General features: G+C 57.3%; 3 protein-coding genes across 4 annotated transcripts in view; 2 read left to right on the plus strand and 1 right to left on the minus strand.

Annotated features, from left to right (window-relative positions):
• The first annotated feature begins 453 nt into the window (after nt 1–453).
• Nucleotides 454–2357, plus strand: APOA1 (apolipoprotein A1). The gene is made up of 4 exons (XM_006149984.3): nt 454–560; nt 730–792; nt 970–1123; nt 1692–2357. The coding sequence occupies exons 2-4, from the start codon at nt 750–752 to the stop codon at nt 2290–2292; spliced, it is 798 nt and encodes a 265-aa protein (XP_006150046.1). The 5' UTR covers nt 454–560; nt 730–749; the 3' UTR covers nt 2293–2357.
• Nucleotides 2358–6455: 4098 nt separating this feature from the next.
• APOC3 (apolipoprotein C3) lies at nt 6456–8619 on the minus strand. The gene is made up of 4 exons (XM_006149985.3): nt 8532–8619; nt 7928–7987; nt 7699–7822; nt 6456–6778 (listed from the first exon to the last, which is right to left on the minus strand). The coding sequence occupies exons 2-4, from the start codon at nt 7980–7982 to the stop codon at nt 6655–6657; spliced, it is 303 nt and encodes a 100-aa protein (XP_006150047.1). The 5' UTR covers nt 7983–7987; nt 8532–8619; the 3' UTR covers nt 6456–6654.
• A 2252-nt stretch (nt 8620–10871) lies between these two features.
• Nucleotides 10872–14282, plus strand: part of APOA4 (apolipoprotein A4) — a 6622-nt gene continuing 3211 nt past the window's right edge. Inside the window, exon 1 of one of the 2 annotated variants that reach the window (XM_014588379.2) lies at nt 10872–10889. The gene's annotated coding sequence lies outside the window, so the exon portion shown is untranslated. Of the gene's footprint in view, nt 10890–13206; nt 13271–14282 lie in introns of those variants that run through there. The other variant, XM_014588381.2, reaches the window with a different exon arrangement.

Consider the following 14282-nt stretch of genomic DNA (forward strand, 5'->3'; position numbering starts at 1 on the left):
ACTCCATGGCACCAGCATGCTCCGTTTTGCAGGTGGGGGAGGCCTGCCAGCCTAGACAGAGGTGGGGGACCTGCTGGGACCCTGGGACCGGAGAAGAGCCCAAGCCTTGGGGCTAGGGGGTGGGGGCAGGGCGGGAGTGGGAGCAGCTCTCCCTGGAATGCAAGAAGACAGTGGGAGGAGGAGGTCTCCCAAGGGCCCTTCCTCCTGTCCCCTGCCGCGCTGGCGCAAGGGACAGTGGCAGCACGCCCACTCACAGAGGGGAAGGTGATGGTGCAGCTGACCTGACCCGGGGCCCTGAGACCTGCAGGCCTGCAGCCACGCCCTCCACACTCACTTGAACCCTTGATCCCTGCCCCTCAGCCCCCGCAGCTTCCTGTTTGTCCACTCTGTTTGCCCGGCCCCAGGGACAGAGCTGATCCTTGAACTCTAAGTTCCACATCGCTGGACCAGTGAGCAGGACAGGGCCCACAGGGCTTATCAGCCTCCCGGCCCAGCCCCTGCCTCGGGACATAAATACGGAGGGGAGCGCTGGCCGTGCATACTGTTCAGCGCTGAGGGAGGTGAGTGCCAGGGCCCGCTCCCCCTGCGCCAGGCTCTGAGGCCCAGCCTTTGCCCCAGGCCCATGCTTGGGTACCTGAGGCCTCCTCCCCTGGCTGGAATACGTGGGGGAGCATAGGGCTCCGGCACACCAAAGGCCCCCCACTCAGCCAGGCCCTTCTTCTCCTCCAGGTCGCCCACGCCCCTCCAGGATGAAAGCTGTGGTATTGACCTTGGCTGTGCTCTTCCTGACGGGTAGGTACCCCACCGGGGGCCCTTCTCCCCACACCCCTGTGGCCCAAGCTTGTGGACAACTGGCACAGGGAGCAGTCCCCCTCACTAGCCCCCTCTCCCCTGGCTCCTAACTCAGCAGCTCAGCTCAGATCCTGGCCCAGAGCTGGCCTGATCTGGGGTCTCCCCTCCCACCTCCAGGGAGCCAGGCTCGGCACTTCTGGCAGCAAGATGAACCCCAGTCCTCTTGGGACCGAGTGCGGGATTTAGCCAATGTGTACGTGGATGCAGTTAAAGAGAGCGGCAGAGAGTATGTGTCCCAGTTGGAAGCCTCCGCCTTGGGAAAACAGCTCAAGTAAGGACCCGGCTATGGGCGGGCGTGGGGGCATGGGAAGGTGTTACAGCCAGGCTGGTCCAGTCCTCACCTGCTCTTTGATGAGCTGGGCCCCAAAGACGGTCTGGATAGAGAACAGAGATGGGATCCCCAGGCAGGGTCACGGCCCCCCAGCAAGGGACAGCCCTGTGCTGCTCACTCCATCATCACTGCACCACATGCGGCCTGCAGGGCCCGCAAGTCCCTTCCCCTTAACCACCTCCTCTGCTCCTGGCCAGCAAGAGGGGTGACTGTCCCAGAGAAGACAGACTGGATATAGGGCGAAGTCCTGCAAGGTCCCAGCTTTGGCGACAGACAGAAGTGGGCACCAGTCCCACCTCTGCCTCCCACTACACCTTCTCTGTGCCTCAGTCCGTCTGTTCAATGGGATGGGGGGGGAGGGGAGGGGGCGGGGCACTACTGGGTGGAGAGTGTAGGAGAAAAGTGAGGCTCACACTGCTGCACATGGGGGCTCGTCCTGAGTAAGCTGGGGTACCGGGCCTGCGGCTCCGCGGCAGTCCGGGACCCTCAGTCCTCTCCCCCTTTGTAGCCTGAAGCTTGTGGACAACTGGGACACCTTGGGCAGCACCTTCCAGAAGGTGCATGAACACCTGGGCCCGGTGGCCCAGGAATTCTGGGAAAAACTGGAAAAGGAGACAGAGGAGTTGAGACGGGAGATAAACAAGGACCTGGAGGACGTGAGGCAGAAAACGCAGCCCTTCCTGGACGAAATCCAGAAGAAGTGGCAGGAGGACCTGGAGCGCTACCGCCAGAAGGTGGAGCCGCTGAGCGCGCAGCTCCGCGAGGGCGCGCGCCAGAAGCTGATGGAGCTGCAGGAGCAAGTGACCCCGCTGGGCGAGGACCTACGTGACAGTGTGCGCGCCTACGCGGACACGCTGCGCACGCAGCTGGCGCCCTACAGCGAGCAGATGCGCAAGACCCTGGGCGCGCGCCTCGAGGCGATCAAGGAGGGCGGCAGCGCCAGCCTCGCGGAGTACCACGCCAAGGCCAGCGAGCAACTGAGTGCCCTCGGCGAGAAGGCCAAGCCCGTCCTGGAGGACATCCACCAGGGCCTGATGCCGATGTGGGAGAGCTTCAAAACCGGCGTCTTGAATGTCATCGATGAGGCCGCCAAGAAGCTGACCGCCTAATGAGGCGGCTGCCACCAATCCCCTTTCCAGTATTCCGTTTCTTAGAATAAATGTTTCCAAAGTAGGAAGCAGCTTCTTTCTTTGGGGAGCTTGAAGGTGGTATGTGGGGCGCTGGCGGGGACATCCAGAGAAGCCGGGATGGGTGTGGCTCTGGAGCACCGAATTCTACCAGAGCCTAGCAACTCCCAACCCAGACTGGGCCTCTATGGAACCTCGTTCGATATTGGGGAGTCTGTGGGTGCCTGGCTGGTTAGGAGGCAGGGAGTAGAACCCTGGTCCTGACCAGGCTCAGGTGCAAAGGGAGGACAGGACCAGGACAAGTGACAGACTGCTCTCCAGGTGTCAGGGATCAGGGCTGGCTTTGCTGGGAGAAGCGAGCTTTCTGTCCCCAGACTGATCCCATGTTGGAACTTGGCACTGCAGGGCCATCCACTTGGGCAAGGGACAGGAGCTTCTTCCAGCCCTCCACTCTAAGCAGGCTGGGGCAGACCTCAAGCCATTAGGACTTGATGAATTCTGGCAGGTGCAAATGAAGTACTTAGGGCTCGCTCATTCCTTATTAACTTGAAGAACTCTTAGGCAAATAGTTTGTTTTCTTTTATTAGTATTGTTTATTTCTTTATTCTGTGAGTGCAAGAGGACAGCGGGGGTGGTGGGGAGGAGACAGTGCCCCCAACAGGGTTTTGACACTGCAGTCCACCCCCACAAAGTCTTGTCCCTATAATCCGCCCCCAGCCTTCAGCTAGCCCCAAATCATGAGCAAGGTGTGCTCAGTGTATTCAGGGAGGTCTTTGTGGACTCGAACCGGGACCCGTCCCATGTGCGATCACCTCACAGAGCGTGGCATTTTGCCACCGTGCCACCATCTGACCTGTTCCTCTTTCTCTTTCACAAAGCTCTCCTTCTACTCCTGCCCTCCCCAGAAACAGAAACAGCCACAGCTGAGGATGCCAGCCATCCTACCCATGTGGCTCCAGTCCCCGCCGCCGCCTCTTTCTGGCAGCCCTGACCCAAGCCAGAAAAATAACAGCCACCTCTTAGAAGTAATTAGTGCATTATTTCCAAGATGTTTGGGTATCCATCCTTCCTGAAATCCTGGGTAGATTGCCAGTAGACACATGGCACAGAGGAGGAGGCTGAAGCATGAAGATGTGAAGTCATTCACAGAGTGGAGTTAGACCCGTCTGCCCCTGGGCATCCTTGATGATCAAAAAATAATAATAATAATAAAATACAAACAAAACGAGGCACATGGGCTGGCTCTGAGGCTCTGCGTAATGCACTACAATGAGAAGCCAGATCCCACAGGGCCACCGCAGTCCAAACCCCCGGCCGGGTCAGCCGGAGACACGCCAGGCATGCGCTCGAGTGCCTGAGATCTAGTGGGCTGGAGGAGCAGGGGAAGAAGATCATGGTATGCCCAGACCCTGTGGAGGGTGCTCATCTCTCTCTCTCTCCATCTCCTTCCTCTCTCCCGCTTTTTTTTTTAAAGAATTATTTTATTTATCTTTATTTATTATTATCATCATTATTATTATTTTCCAGTTTGACCAGAGAGAGACAGAGAGAGAGAGAGGAAGTGAGAAAGCAAGCCACCAGGTCTGAGACTTGAACCGTGGTCGGCCATGTGGGAGTCCAGCGCCTTTAACCACTATGCTACTTGCCAGCCCCCCTCTCTTACTCTTGTATGTTCACACCTGCATTCTATTATGAGTAAAGGAAAAGTGTAGCAATGTTCTCAAGTTCACCTGGGTGTGCATGCACACGTGCACATTCTCCCACTTAGGTCGCCGCTCACAGCTGGCGCTCTTCACACTTACGTCGGCACACTCCCACAGGTGTGCATCCGCCTCCACAAATGTGGGCAGTGCACCCGGAGAGACCTCCCCCTCTTCTCTCTCCGCAGGCCTCTGGGTAACTTGCCCCTTCTCCATCTCTACTGTATCTTTTATTTTTTTTCTTTAAAGAGATTTTTGCTATAGGGCAAATGCACCTGACAGAGAGACAGAGACAGAGAGACAGCGAGAACTCCTTGCCATGCCACAACTCCTGCCCTTCTCCATTTTCCTCTCAGGATTTTGGGCACGCACACGCACACACACACACACACACACACCTGTGTGAGTTTCAAGCCTCCAGGTATGAAACTCAAACCACCGTTGGCCATGTGGGAGCCCAGCAAGGGAACCGTTACGCTGTCTTCTGGTCCTGAGATACAGGGCAGGCTTTGAGCTCCACTCCATCTAGAGCTGTGATGAGGGTCAGCCAGATTCGTGTGGGAGCACTTCAGGGTGCTGAGATTCTGCATCTAGATGGGCTGGAAGAGAAGCCCAGGCGGATTTCCAGAAGCAGCAATCTCCAGGTGGGGCTGGTTGCACCAGTGCCACCAAGATCCGCACAGGAGCCCAACACCTGGCACCGGAGTAACAGCGCTCTTCTGTGCCAGCTGAGCAGAACATGGGCCTGCAGTGGGAGCCGGGGTGTGCCTACGTGCGCACCTAGGTGAACCTGAGTGCATCAGCACACACGTAACTTTTCCCGTTTATTCATTACAGAGTGTCTGGACTCGAGGCCTGGCCCTGACATTTGGTGGCCTGATGACACCAGGCAAGTGCCTTCGCCTCTCTGAGCCTTGTTTTTTTTTTTTTTTTTTTTTGAGAGGTTTTTTTTTTTTCACTATAGGGCGCGTGCGCTCGCCAGACAGACAGCGACATAGAGACAGAAAGCGAGAAATCCCCCCCCAGGGGGGATGGTCACGCCGCAATCCCTTCTCCTCCATTCTCCTCCCGGGATCTTGGGCACGCACGCACACGCGCCCGGCGTGAGTTTTAAGCCACCGGGTCCGGGACGCGAACCGCGGTCGACTACGTGGGAGTTCAGCGACATAACCATTATGCTAACTGCTGGTTCCCAGCCTTGTTTTTTTTTTTCATCTGAAGAGTGTGGGGGTGCTGCTCGAGTCATCGCTGGGTCCGGAACTCTCCAACGTGAAGTCTGTTTGGCGGTAAGGACACAGGCGAAGCAGCCTTCGTTGGGGTGACCTTGCATTCCTTCTTGGTTCCCAGGAAACGGCCCCCACCTCACTCAAGTCCTGGTCGGAACCAGTCAGCTCAGCTCTAACACTGAACCTCCCCAGGTGTCTGTGACAGGCAGGTGCTTTGCCACACCGCCTCGTATCAGTCTCACGGCAGACCTCCAGGGGCCTTACATTTTTTTTTAAAAAAAGATTTATTTAGTTAGCTATTTTGTTTGTTTTCTTGGGAGAGTCTTTTTTTTTTGGCTATAGGGTGCATGTTGTTGCCAGAGAGACAGAGATAGAGAGACAGAAAGCGAGAAATCACCCCCTGGGGGGATGCCACACTGAAATCCCTTCTCCTCCATTCTCCTCTTGGGATTTTGGGCACGCACGCACATGTGCCTGGCATGACTTTCAAGCCAATGGGTCATGGACTTGAACCGCAGTTGGCCATGTAGGAGTCCAGTGCCTGAACCATTATACCACCTGCTGGGGGTTATTATTTTCATCTTTGACTAGAGAGAGACAGAGAGAGAAAGGGAAAGTGAGAAAGCAAGGAGCGAGGTCCAGGACTCAAACTGCAGTCAGCCATGTGGGAGTCCAGCGCCTTAACCACCACACCACCAGCTGACCCTCTTGTGCCCTGGTTACAGATAAAGAAACTAAGGCTGACAGAGAGCTATTTACAGATAAAGAAACTAAGGCTGACAGAGAGTGGTGGAGCCAAGATTGGAGTCTCGCTGGGTCTTACCCCAACCACAACCCCAGCTGGCTCCCCGCTCTGGTGTGCTTAGACTGGCCCAGGTGGCGCAAGCCTACGGGTAGTTCCTGATCTTCGTGACCACCCACAATTGCAACCCTGACGATAACACAGGAGTGCCAGGCACGGAGCGTGGCATGGCGCACACTGAAATCACGTTGTACAGCCCCAGCGGTTTATCAGAGTACTGTCAGCCTGTTTTCCTGTAGATTTCCACACCACCTGTCAAGACACCCTACGCTACAACCTAGAGCTCGCCCTGCCCCAAGACGTGGGGATGGACTGGCCCCAGGCCTGCCTGCATTGTGTCCAGCCCGGAGCCCACCCACGGATCAGTGCTGCCCCCTTCCCATGCCCAGGCACACACAGCACGCATGCGACGCCCACTCACACCAGCCTCTGACCCAGCTTTATTGGGAAGACAGCAGGCCTAGGGGTAGGCCAGGGCTTGGGGGTGGGGGAGCGCAGGTAGGAAACTGCTGAGAATACTGCCCCTTTCCAGTGACCTGCAGGGGGCAGCCTGGAGGCTGCAGGACCCAGGGAGCTGGCGGGACGGATGGGCAGGCAGACTTGGGCTGTGGAGGTCTCAGGCACCTTCAGAGGCTGGAGTTGGATTGGCCTCAGGGGTCAAGTCCCAGAACTCAGAGAACTTGTCCTTGAACGTGCTCCAGTAGTCTTTCAGGGAGTCGATGCCATCAGTCAGCCAGCCCCTGGGGGTTAAATCAGCGAGGAGAAGCCCAGGGTGGGTGTGAGAGCCGACTGCGTGGAGGGCCCAGTGCGTCCTCGGCCCCTCCTGCCTCCTCAACCTCCCCTAGCAATGCCGGGCAGGAAGCACCGTGGCTGCCATGCCAGGCAGAAGAGATAGGAGGTGGTAAAGGGGCCCTGAGCCCAAGTCTATTCCCTTTGTTTCTCCTGTGGGGCCCGGGGCACAAAGTGATAGGTGGGGAGACGTGCAGGGGAAGGGCTTGCACCCACACAGCACCCCTGCAGCGGTACAGGGTGACTGAATGAGGAGGCAGAAGGAGGCAGTCTTTATCTGGAAAATCACTGGAGGGTTGATGAGCTGCGTGACATGGGGCAGGGCCCCGACCTCTCTGAGTCTCAATTTTCTCACCTGCAAAGTGGGGGCAATAATCCCTGCACCACAGCTGGTCGTGAAAACTGAGGTGTGTGAACCCCTGTGTTCCAAGAATGCCAGCCGTGGCCAATGGAGGGGAGGGAGGAAGGGTGAGGGGCAGAGCGCAGGGCTGGCGGGCAGGGGCAGGATGGGGGAGCAAGGACAGACTTGTGTCCGCACTGGCCCCAGGGCTTGGAACTAGGCAGAAACACCCTAGGCTGCAGTGGGATCAGTGAGGCATCCCAGGGCAGACACAGACGCTAGCCAAACTATCAGAAGAGCGAAATGGAAGCACGGGCGGGGATGCCCACCTCAGGGCCTCCCTGGGGAGAAGAGGAATGAGCCGCACCACTGTCACCTCCCCACCACAGCCTGATGGAGGCCCGCGAGCGAACACGGGAGCTCAAAGAGGGAGCTCAGTCCCCAGGCCACTTCGCCAGGGCTCTGGTCAGGGCAGGGGCAGTGGGAACAGGGCGCTGGCTGAGGACTGGGCAGGAGAGTCAGTGGGCATACCTGGCCTGCTGGGCCACCTGGGACTTCTGCATGTTGGTCAGCGCGTCCTGGGCGGTTTTAGAGGCCTGCTGCATGTAGCCCTGCATGAAGCCGAAAAGAGTGGGGTCCTCGGCCTCACCAGCTCCTGTGGGAACAGCAGGATGAGCAGAGGTGGACGGGCCACCTATCAGGGTGGGGGTCCCCTAGTCTCCTCTCACTCCACTCCAGCCCAGTCCCCACAAGTGCTTACGGGCAGAGGCCAGGAGTGCCAGGAGGGCGGCGGCGAGGAGTACCCGGAGCTGCATGGTGCCTGTTGGTGCAGGGGAGTGTGCTGTGAGGGGGATCCCAAGCTCCCTGGGAAGGTGTGGTCCCTGGGGTGGATCTGAGCTGCTTGGCCAGGAGGGGATGGGGTCTGCCCCCCATGCTAATATGGGTCCTCAGTCAGCAAACTCCGGGAGACCAGGCCAGAGAGGGAGGGAAGGAGGGCTGGAGCAGAAGCCCCACCAGACGGGAACCGAGGCTCCGGGGTCCGGCCCAGCCTCTGCCGTGCTAATGTGCTGTGTGACTTCGGTAGGTTTCAGCACCTCTCTAGGCCTCAGGTTCCCCATGGGGCGTAGGACCGGATGTCTAAGGCTTCTTCTGCCCTAAACATCAGACCGAGGGCAGTGCGCAGGCTTAGAGTCCAAGCTCGGCCACTACCCTCTGCGGCTTTGGGCAAGTCGCCACCCCTTCCTGGGCCTCCATCTCCGGAGATCACCCTGGTGCTGGCAGCTGCTCTCCGGGCTTGCTGCTGCATGACAGGTGCCGGCTTTGCCCTTGTCCTCCTCTCCTTTCCGCTCCCCAGGGGGCATTACCTGCAGCCGATGCTTCCTGGGATGGCCTGAGTGGGCCGGCAGGAGGATTCTGACCTGTTTTATATTGTCCCCAGGACAGCGGGCACTGAGGGCCCAGTGAGCCGGCCAAAGGTCACCTGCTGACCAGCCAGACAAGGGCCTGAGGCAGGGTGTCCAGAGCAGCTGCTGGGGAGTTGGGAAATCTCTGGGGGTGGGAGGTATCTGCACCATTCTCTTACCAGACAGGCTCAGGCCCTGGGGTTGGCTCTGGGAGACCCTGTCCCTCCCTAACAGACTGGTTCCCCAGGGAAAGGCTAGTGAGATGGGACAGGGCTCTAGATCCATCTCAGCCCCTCGCTCTTCCCCGTCCCTCCCTCCACAGCCTAGAGTGTATGTGACAAGGGGTTGGAGGGGAATGGGTTCTTCAAACTGGAGACCAGCTCAGTGTGAGTCCGGGTGTCAAAGTGGAGGCACAAAGGCCCATGGTGGAGACGCGAGCGGGCAGGGCACAGGTGAGCTCACACAGCCCCCTCCCAGCGCCTCCATCTGGGCTTCGCTCCTGGCTGCTACCCACCTGGCAGCCACTCCCTGCACCCCTGAGCCCAGGGCAGGGTGGGTGGGAGATAGGCAAAGGCCACTCCGAGCCCAGGCCTTTGTCCCCTCCTCGCCTGCTCCTCACCTTGCCCTCTGGACCTGCTGATAACATCCCTGGGCAGGAGCCGGGCTCAGGCTGGACCTTCCCCAAACTGGAGCAGCTGGGCTCCTGCTCCTCCCGTAGATCTCAGGCCTCTCAGCTCAGAACAGCAGCCCCGCAGCCCCCAGATCGGGTGGGCAGTTGGGAGGAAGAGGTGTGGCAAGCCAGTCTGGTGAGGAGGGGACACAGGAGCTGGGGCTAAGGTGACCCTGGGCCCACGCTGGGCGCTGCAGCCAGGATGGCAGGGTTGGGAACTTTGTCTTCTGTACGCAGGGACTTTAGAGCCAAGAAATCCCAGGACTCAGTGACGCTTTGGCACTTACCCACATGGCCCTTAGCCGGAGATTCAACAGCCCCGGGCCTCGACTTCCTCCTCTGTGAGATGGAGATAAACACGTTTCCCAGAGCAGTGGTGAGCAGGAAATGAGAAAGCACAGAGCAGCTGGCCCACAGAGGGCTGGGCAGGGCTCTCCTCGTCCCTCTCAGACACTGTGCCCGTCCTCAGCCAGCACAGGGAAGGCAGGAGAAACTTTCAACTGGAAATGGGCTCTTGGCAGGCAACCATCCTCTTGGCAAAAAGGAACTAATCACAATATGAGAATGTGGCCTAGCCCTCCCCTCGGAATTCTTTACCCATGCCTTGAGACTCAGAATTCCTCTATTAGATTCGTTCCTTTGACGCAAGATTTTGTTTCCCTTAAAATCAAATAGGATCCTATGAGTAGACCTTCTTCTTCTTATTATTATTATTTTGCTATAGGGTGTGTGTGCTTGCCAGAGCCACAGAGAGAGACAGAGAGAGACAGAAAGCAAGAAATCACCCCCTGAGGGGATGGCCATGCCACGATCCCTTCTCCCCCACTCTCCACTCAGGATCTTGGGCACGCATGCACACGCTCAGCATGAGTTTAAGCCACCGGGTCCAGGATTCAAAAGATGGTCAACTACATGAGAGTTCAGCTACATAGCCATTACGCCAACTGCTGGTCCCAGCCCCTGGAGTAAGTTTAAGCCACTGGATCCGGGACTTGAACCATGGTCAACTATGTGGGAGTCCAGTGATGTAATCATTATGCTATCTGCTGGTCCTGATGTTATTTATTTTATTATTTTTTAGAGAGGTTTTTGCTATAGGGCACATGCGCTTGCCGAGGAGAGAGAGAGAGAGAGAAATCACCCCCCAGGGGAGATGACCATGCCTCAACCCCTTCTCCTCTGTTCTCCTCTTGGGATCTTGGGCATACACACACATGCCTGGAGTGAGTTTAAGCCATTGCTTCCAGGACTCAAACCGTGGTTGACTATGTGGGAGTCCAGTGATGTAACCATTATGCTGTCTGCTGGTCCTGACATTATTTATTTATTTATTTATTTATTTATTTATTTATTTAGAGAGGTTTTTGCTATAAGGCACGTGCACTTGTTGGAGAGAGAGAGGAAAGAGAGAGAGAGAGAGAGGGAGAGCGAGAGAAACGAGAAATCACCCCCAGGGGGAATGGCCATGCCTCAGTCCCTTCTCCTCCATTCTCCTTTCAGGATCTTGGGCACACACACACACATGCCCAGTGTGTTTTAAGCTGCTGGGACCAGAACTTGAACTGCGGTCAACTACATGGGAATCAGCGACATAACCATTAGGCCATCTACTGGTCCCAGAAGTAGACCTTATTGACTCCATTTTACAGGTAAGAAACCTAAAGCTCAGAGGGACAGGGACCCACCCAAGTGCACAGCCAGTTAGTGGGAGGGCTGGGAACACCCAGGCTATACCTGACAGCCGGAGGAGATGAGAGCCTTAGACTCATTAGCCATGCTGAGCTCGAAGCTCTCTCTGCAGGCAGACTTTGCTGGTGGAGAAGGGAGGGGAAGGAAGGGGACTATGAGGTCAGGAAAGGATTTGGGCATTGGAGAAGGGCGATGGCCAGCTTGCCCACATTTTACTTCTGGCCTGATCCTTGCTCTGGAGGGGAGGGGCACAGCAGAGATCCAGATTCCAGGTTGGGCAGGCACCGAAGTCCTTGGTCCCAGACATGCTAGAATGAGCTGGCTGGGACCCTTGGCCCTGGCTCTTCCCACTCCCTTTCCATCTGGGGAGGGCAGTTGGGAAGCACCTCCGCTGCATGGCAGTGAGTCAAGGGGCCCAGGGAAGTCGGCAGGTGCACAGAGACTCAGAAGGCTGTGCCAAGCCAGATGGAAAAGCAGGTGTGCAGCCATGCTGCCAGGCCCCGCATGCTGCCACAGCCCGGGGCTTTCAGAGGCTTGGCACCCTCAGGGCCCTGCTAGCAATCCTGTCTGGGCCTTGGTAGGAGCCTGTTAGGTGGCCAGTCTAGGCCCCTTCTCCTGGACCTTGGTAAGAGCCTGTTAGGTGGCCAGTCTAGGCCCCTTCTCCCCCAACAGCTCCCCTGGAATGAGGAGGCTGCTCTTGGCCTACAGACCCAGCCCTGCATGTGGGGAGTGGAGGTGAGTGAGGAAGGAGAAGGGGTTTGATCATCTGGGGCCAGAAATAGTCCTCTGGAGCCAGCCGATGACATGGAGGTTGGAGCAGCTGGACCCCACATGGTCAACTGTGTGGTTTAAGTCCTAGACCTGGCAGCCTGAGAAACACGCTTGGACTGTGTGCGTGCATACCCCAGATCCCGAGAGGAGAATGGAGGAGAAGGGATTGTGGCATGACTACGCCCCTGGTGGGGGGTGGTGGTGTTTTCTCTCTCTCTGTGTCTCTCCAGTGGGTGTATATGCCCTATAGCAAAATAAAAAAAAAAAAAAAAAAAAAAAAGGAAAGAGAAAGAAAATGATCCTCTGGGTTTGGGTCGACTTTCCCTGCTCCCGCTGTGTCCAGCTGAGGCTTGGCACATGGGCTCCTGGATCCTTGTCCTGTCCCTGGGCTGGCAGGGCAGCCCTGACCCAGTCCACCATGCCGCTCCTGCTGGAGGTCCCTCCTAGAGCTTCACCCAGATCCTTCCTGTGACGACAGGAGCTCTCCCCCTGTAGTCTGCCCTGGGGGGGGAGGAGGCCGGTGGAGGAGGCCGGTGTGATGCACCGGGGACGTGTCGGGGGACATGTGCTCGTGTGACTTGCCTCACCTACTACTGACTCTGACCTCTGGACTGACACCTGGTTTGGCGCTGTGTGGGTGAACAGGAGGGGTGGCCGTAGGGAATGCCATCAGCCCCACAGGTCACCTTGCCAACCACAGGTCTGTTTGCCGCACAGACAAGGAGGCTGAGGCTGAGAGGGACGGGCTTGGTGCCGGCTAGGGTGGACATCCCTGAGCCGTATGGCCAGGTTCAGCCACAAGGCAGAGTCTTTCCATCAACAGCTTGTACCCTCCCAGACAGGGCACGGGACCTCACTCTCTGACCGTCCCCCAAACAAGTCCATCTACAGATCCATTCAAAACGTACCCGCAGACTTGGGCAGGAAGCAGGCTCATGAGTGGCCTTGGGAGGCACCAGCCTGCCCTGTGGGTGTGGTCATGCAAGACTATGCCAGTGCCTGCCTAGCTCGAGACCTGACTCTGCCTGCAGACAGGCCAGACGTTCGCACACTCCTGAGCATCCCAGCAGAAGCCCTTCGGCACGCCGAATGGCGCAGATACACCTGGTGTGGGTACATCTGGGTGGGCAGGGAGGCAAGAGCACCTCTAGGCCTGTCACAAGCTGGTGGCACCTGCTGTTCAGACTGTTCAGGAGGTCAAACTGCAGTTGAGGTGTCCTTTGTGACTCACTTCCCTGTCAGCTCTGGCCCAAGGGGAAGAGACGGGGCCCACTCAGCCCTGACCTTTGCACCCGCACCAGACTAGCTTGCACCTGAATCAGGGGAAGGAGCGGGGTGGGGCCGGTGTTCTGGGGTGGGGAGTGAGCTTTTGCAGGTAAAACAGGGCCAACCTTTAATGAGTACTTGCTATGTTGTAAGCATTACACAGATGAACTCACTGAATCCTCACAGCCTAGGGGACAGTTTCTGTGATTATATTCCACAGGGGCCACCGAGGCTCAGAGAGGTCATGAGACTTGCTCAAGGCCACGGAGACAGGAAATCAGATTCCAGAGTCTGAGGCCAGCAGGTACGGAGAAGGCACAGGCTGCCCCAGGCAGGAGCGAACTCCCGGGCACTGGAGGCAGCTGTGGTAATGTAGGGACCGCTGCAAGGTAGTGGGGACCCAGCAGAAGGTGTGTTGGACTCAGAAGGCCTCATAGCTCTCTGCGACTCCAAGAGACAGCAAACCACTTCTAGTATCTGAAAACACCAAGACATGGTATATGCGCAACATAGTCTACCCTGATGGATTCATTTCACGAGTAGCTGTCGCCCACTGTGTTGGGCACTGCGCTTGCAGACAGGAGCCACGAGTGCAGTATGACGTCACTAGGGTGGTGTAGCCCAGGCTGACCATGCTATGGCATCCTCTCTGTGACCTCGCGGGCACCATCCTCATCACCCTCCTCCCCAGTGAGCGAGTCCCTGGGATTCAGTACGAGCTGACTGCGGCTTCCCAGGGAAGGGGACTGGGAAGCAATCAGGCCACAGGCTGGCCCTACCCCACTTTGTCTCTAGGCCACCTGGCGACCCTCAGAGGCTGGGTCTCCCTAGGGATGAGCACTCTACCACACTCCCTGCCTTGGTCCAAATCAGAACAAATATTATTATTTAGAGAGAGATTTTTGCTATAGGGCGTGTGCACTCACCAGAGAGACAGAAAGTGAGACATCACTCCCCAGGGAGGATGATCACACTGCAATCCCTTCTCTGCCATTCTCCTCTCAGGATTTTGGGCGTGTACGCACATGCGCCCGGCCTAAGTTTTAAGTTTCTGGGCCCAGGACTTGTATTGCAATCGGCTATGTGGGAGTCAAGCCACGTATCCATTATGCTATCTGCTTGTCCCCAGTATTATTATTAACAATAATAACAGCAACTATTTTTCAGTCCTTGTTCTGTGCCGGGTTCATGCACCAGGTTCCACCTCATGTACTGAGCAACCCCATTGTTCAGAGGAGAAACAGACGCTCGGGGCTTTGGAGAACTCAGCCAAGGCACCCCTCAGTAGTGGTGGGACATGAGGCATACCCCTGCTG

The sequence above is a fragment of the Tupaia chinensis genome, unplaced genomic scaffold (assembly GCF_000334495.1).
Source record: "Tupaia chinensis unplaced genomic scaffold, TupChi_1.0 Scaffold000274_1, whole genome shotgun sequence".
NCBI classification, from domain to species: domain Eukaryota; kingdom Metazoa; phylum Chordata; class Mammalia; order Scandentia; family Tupaiidae; genus Tupaia; species Tupaia belangeri.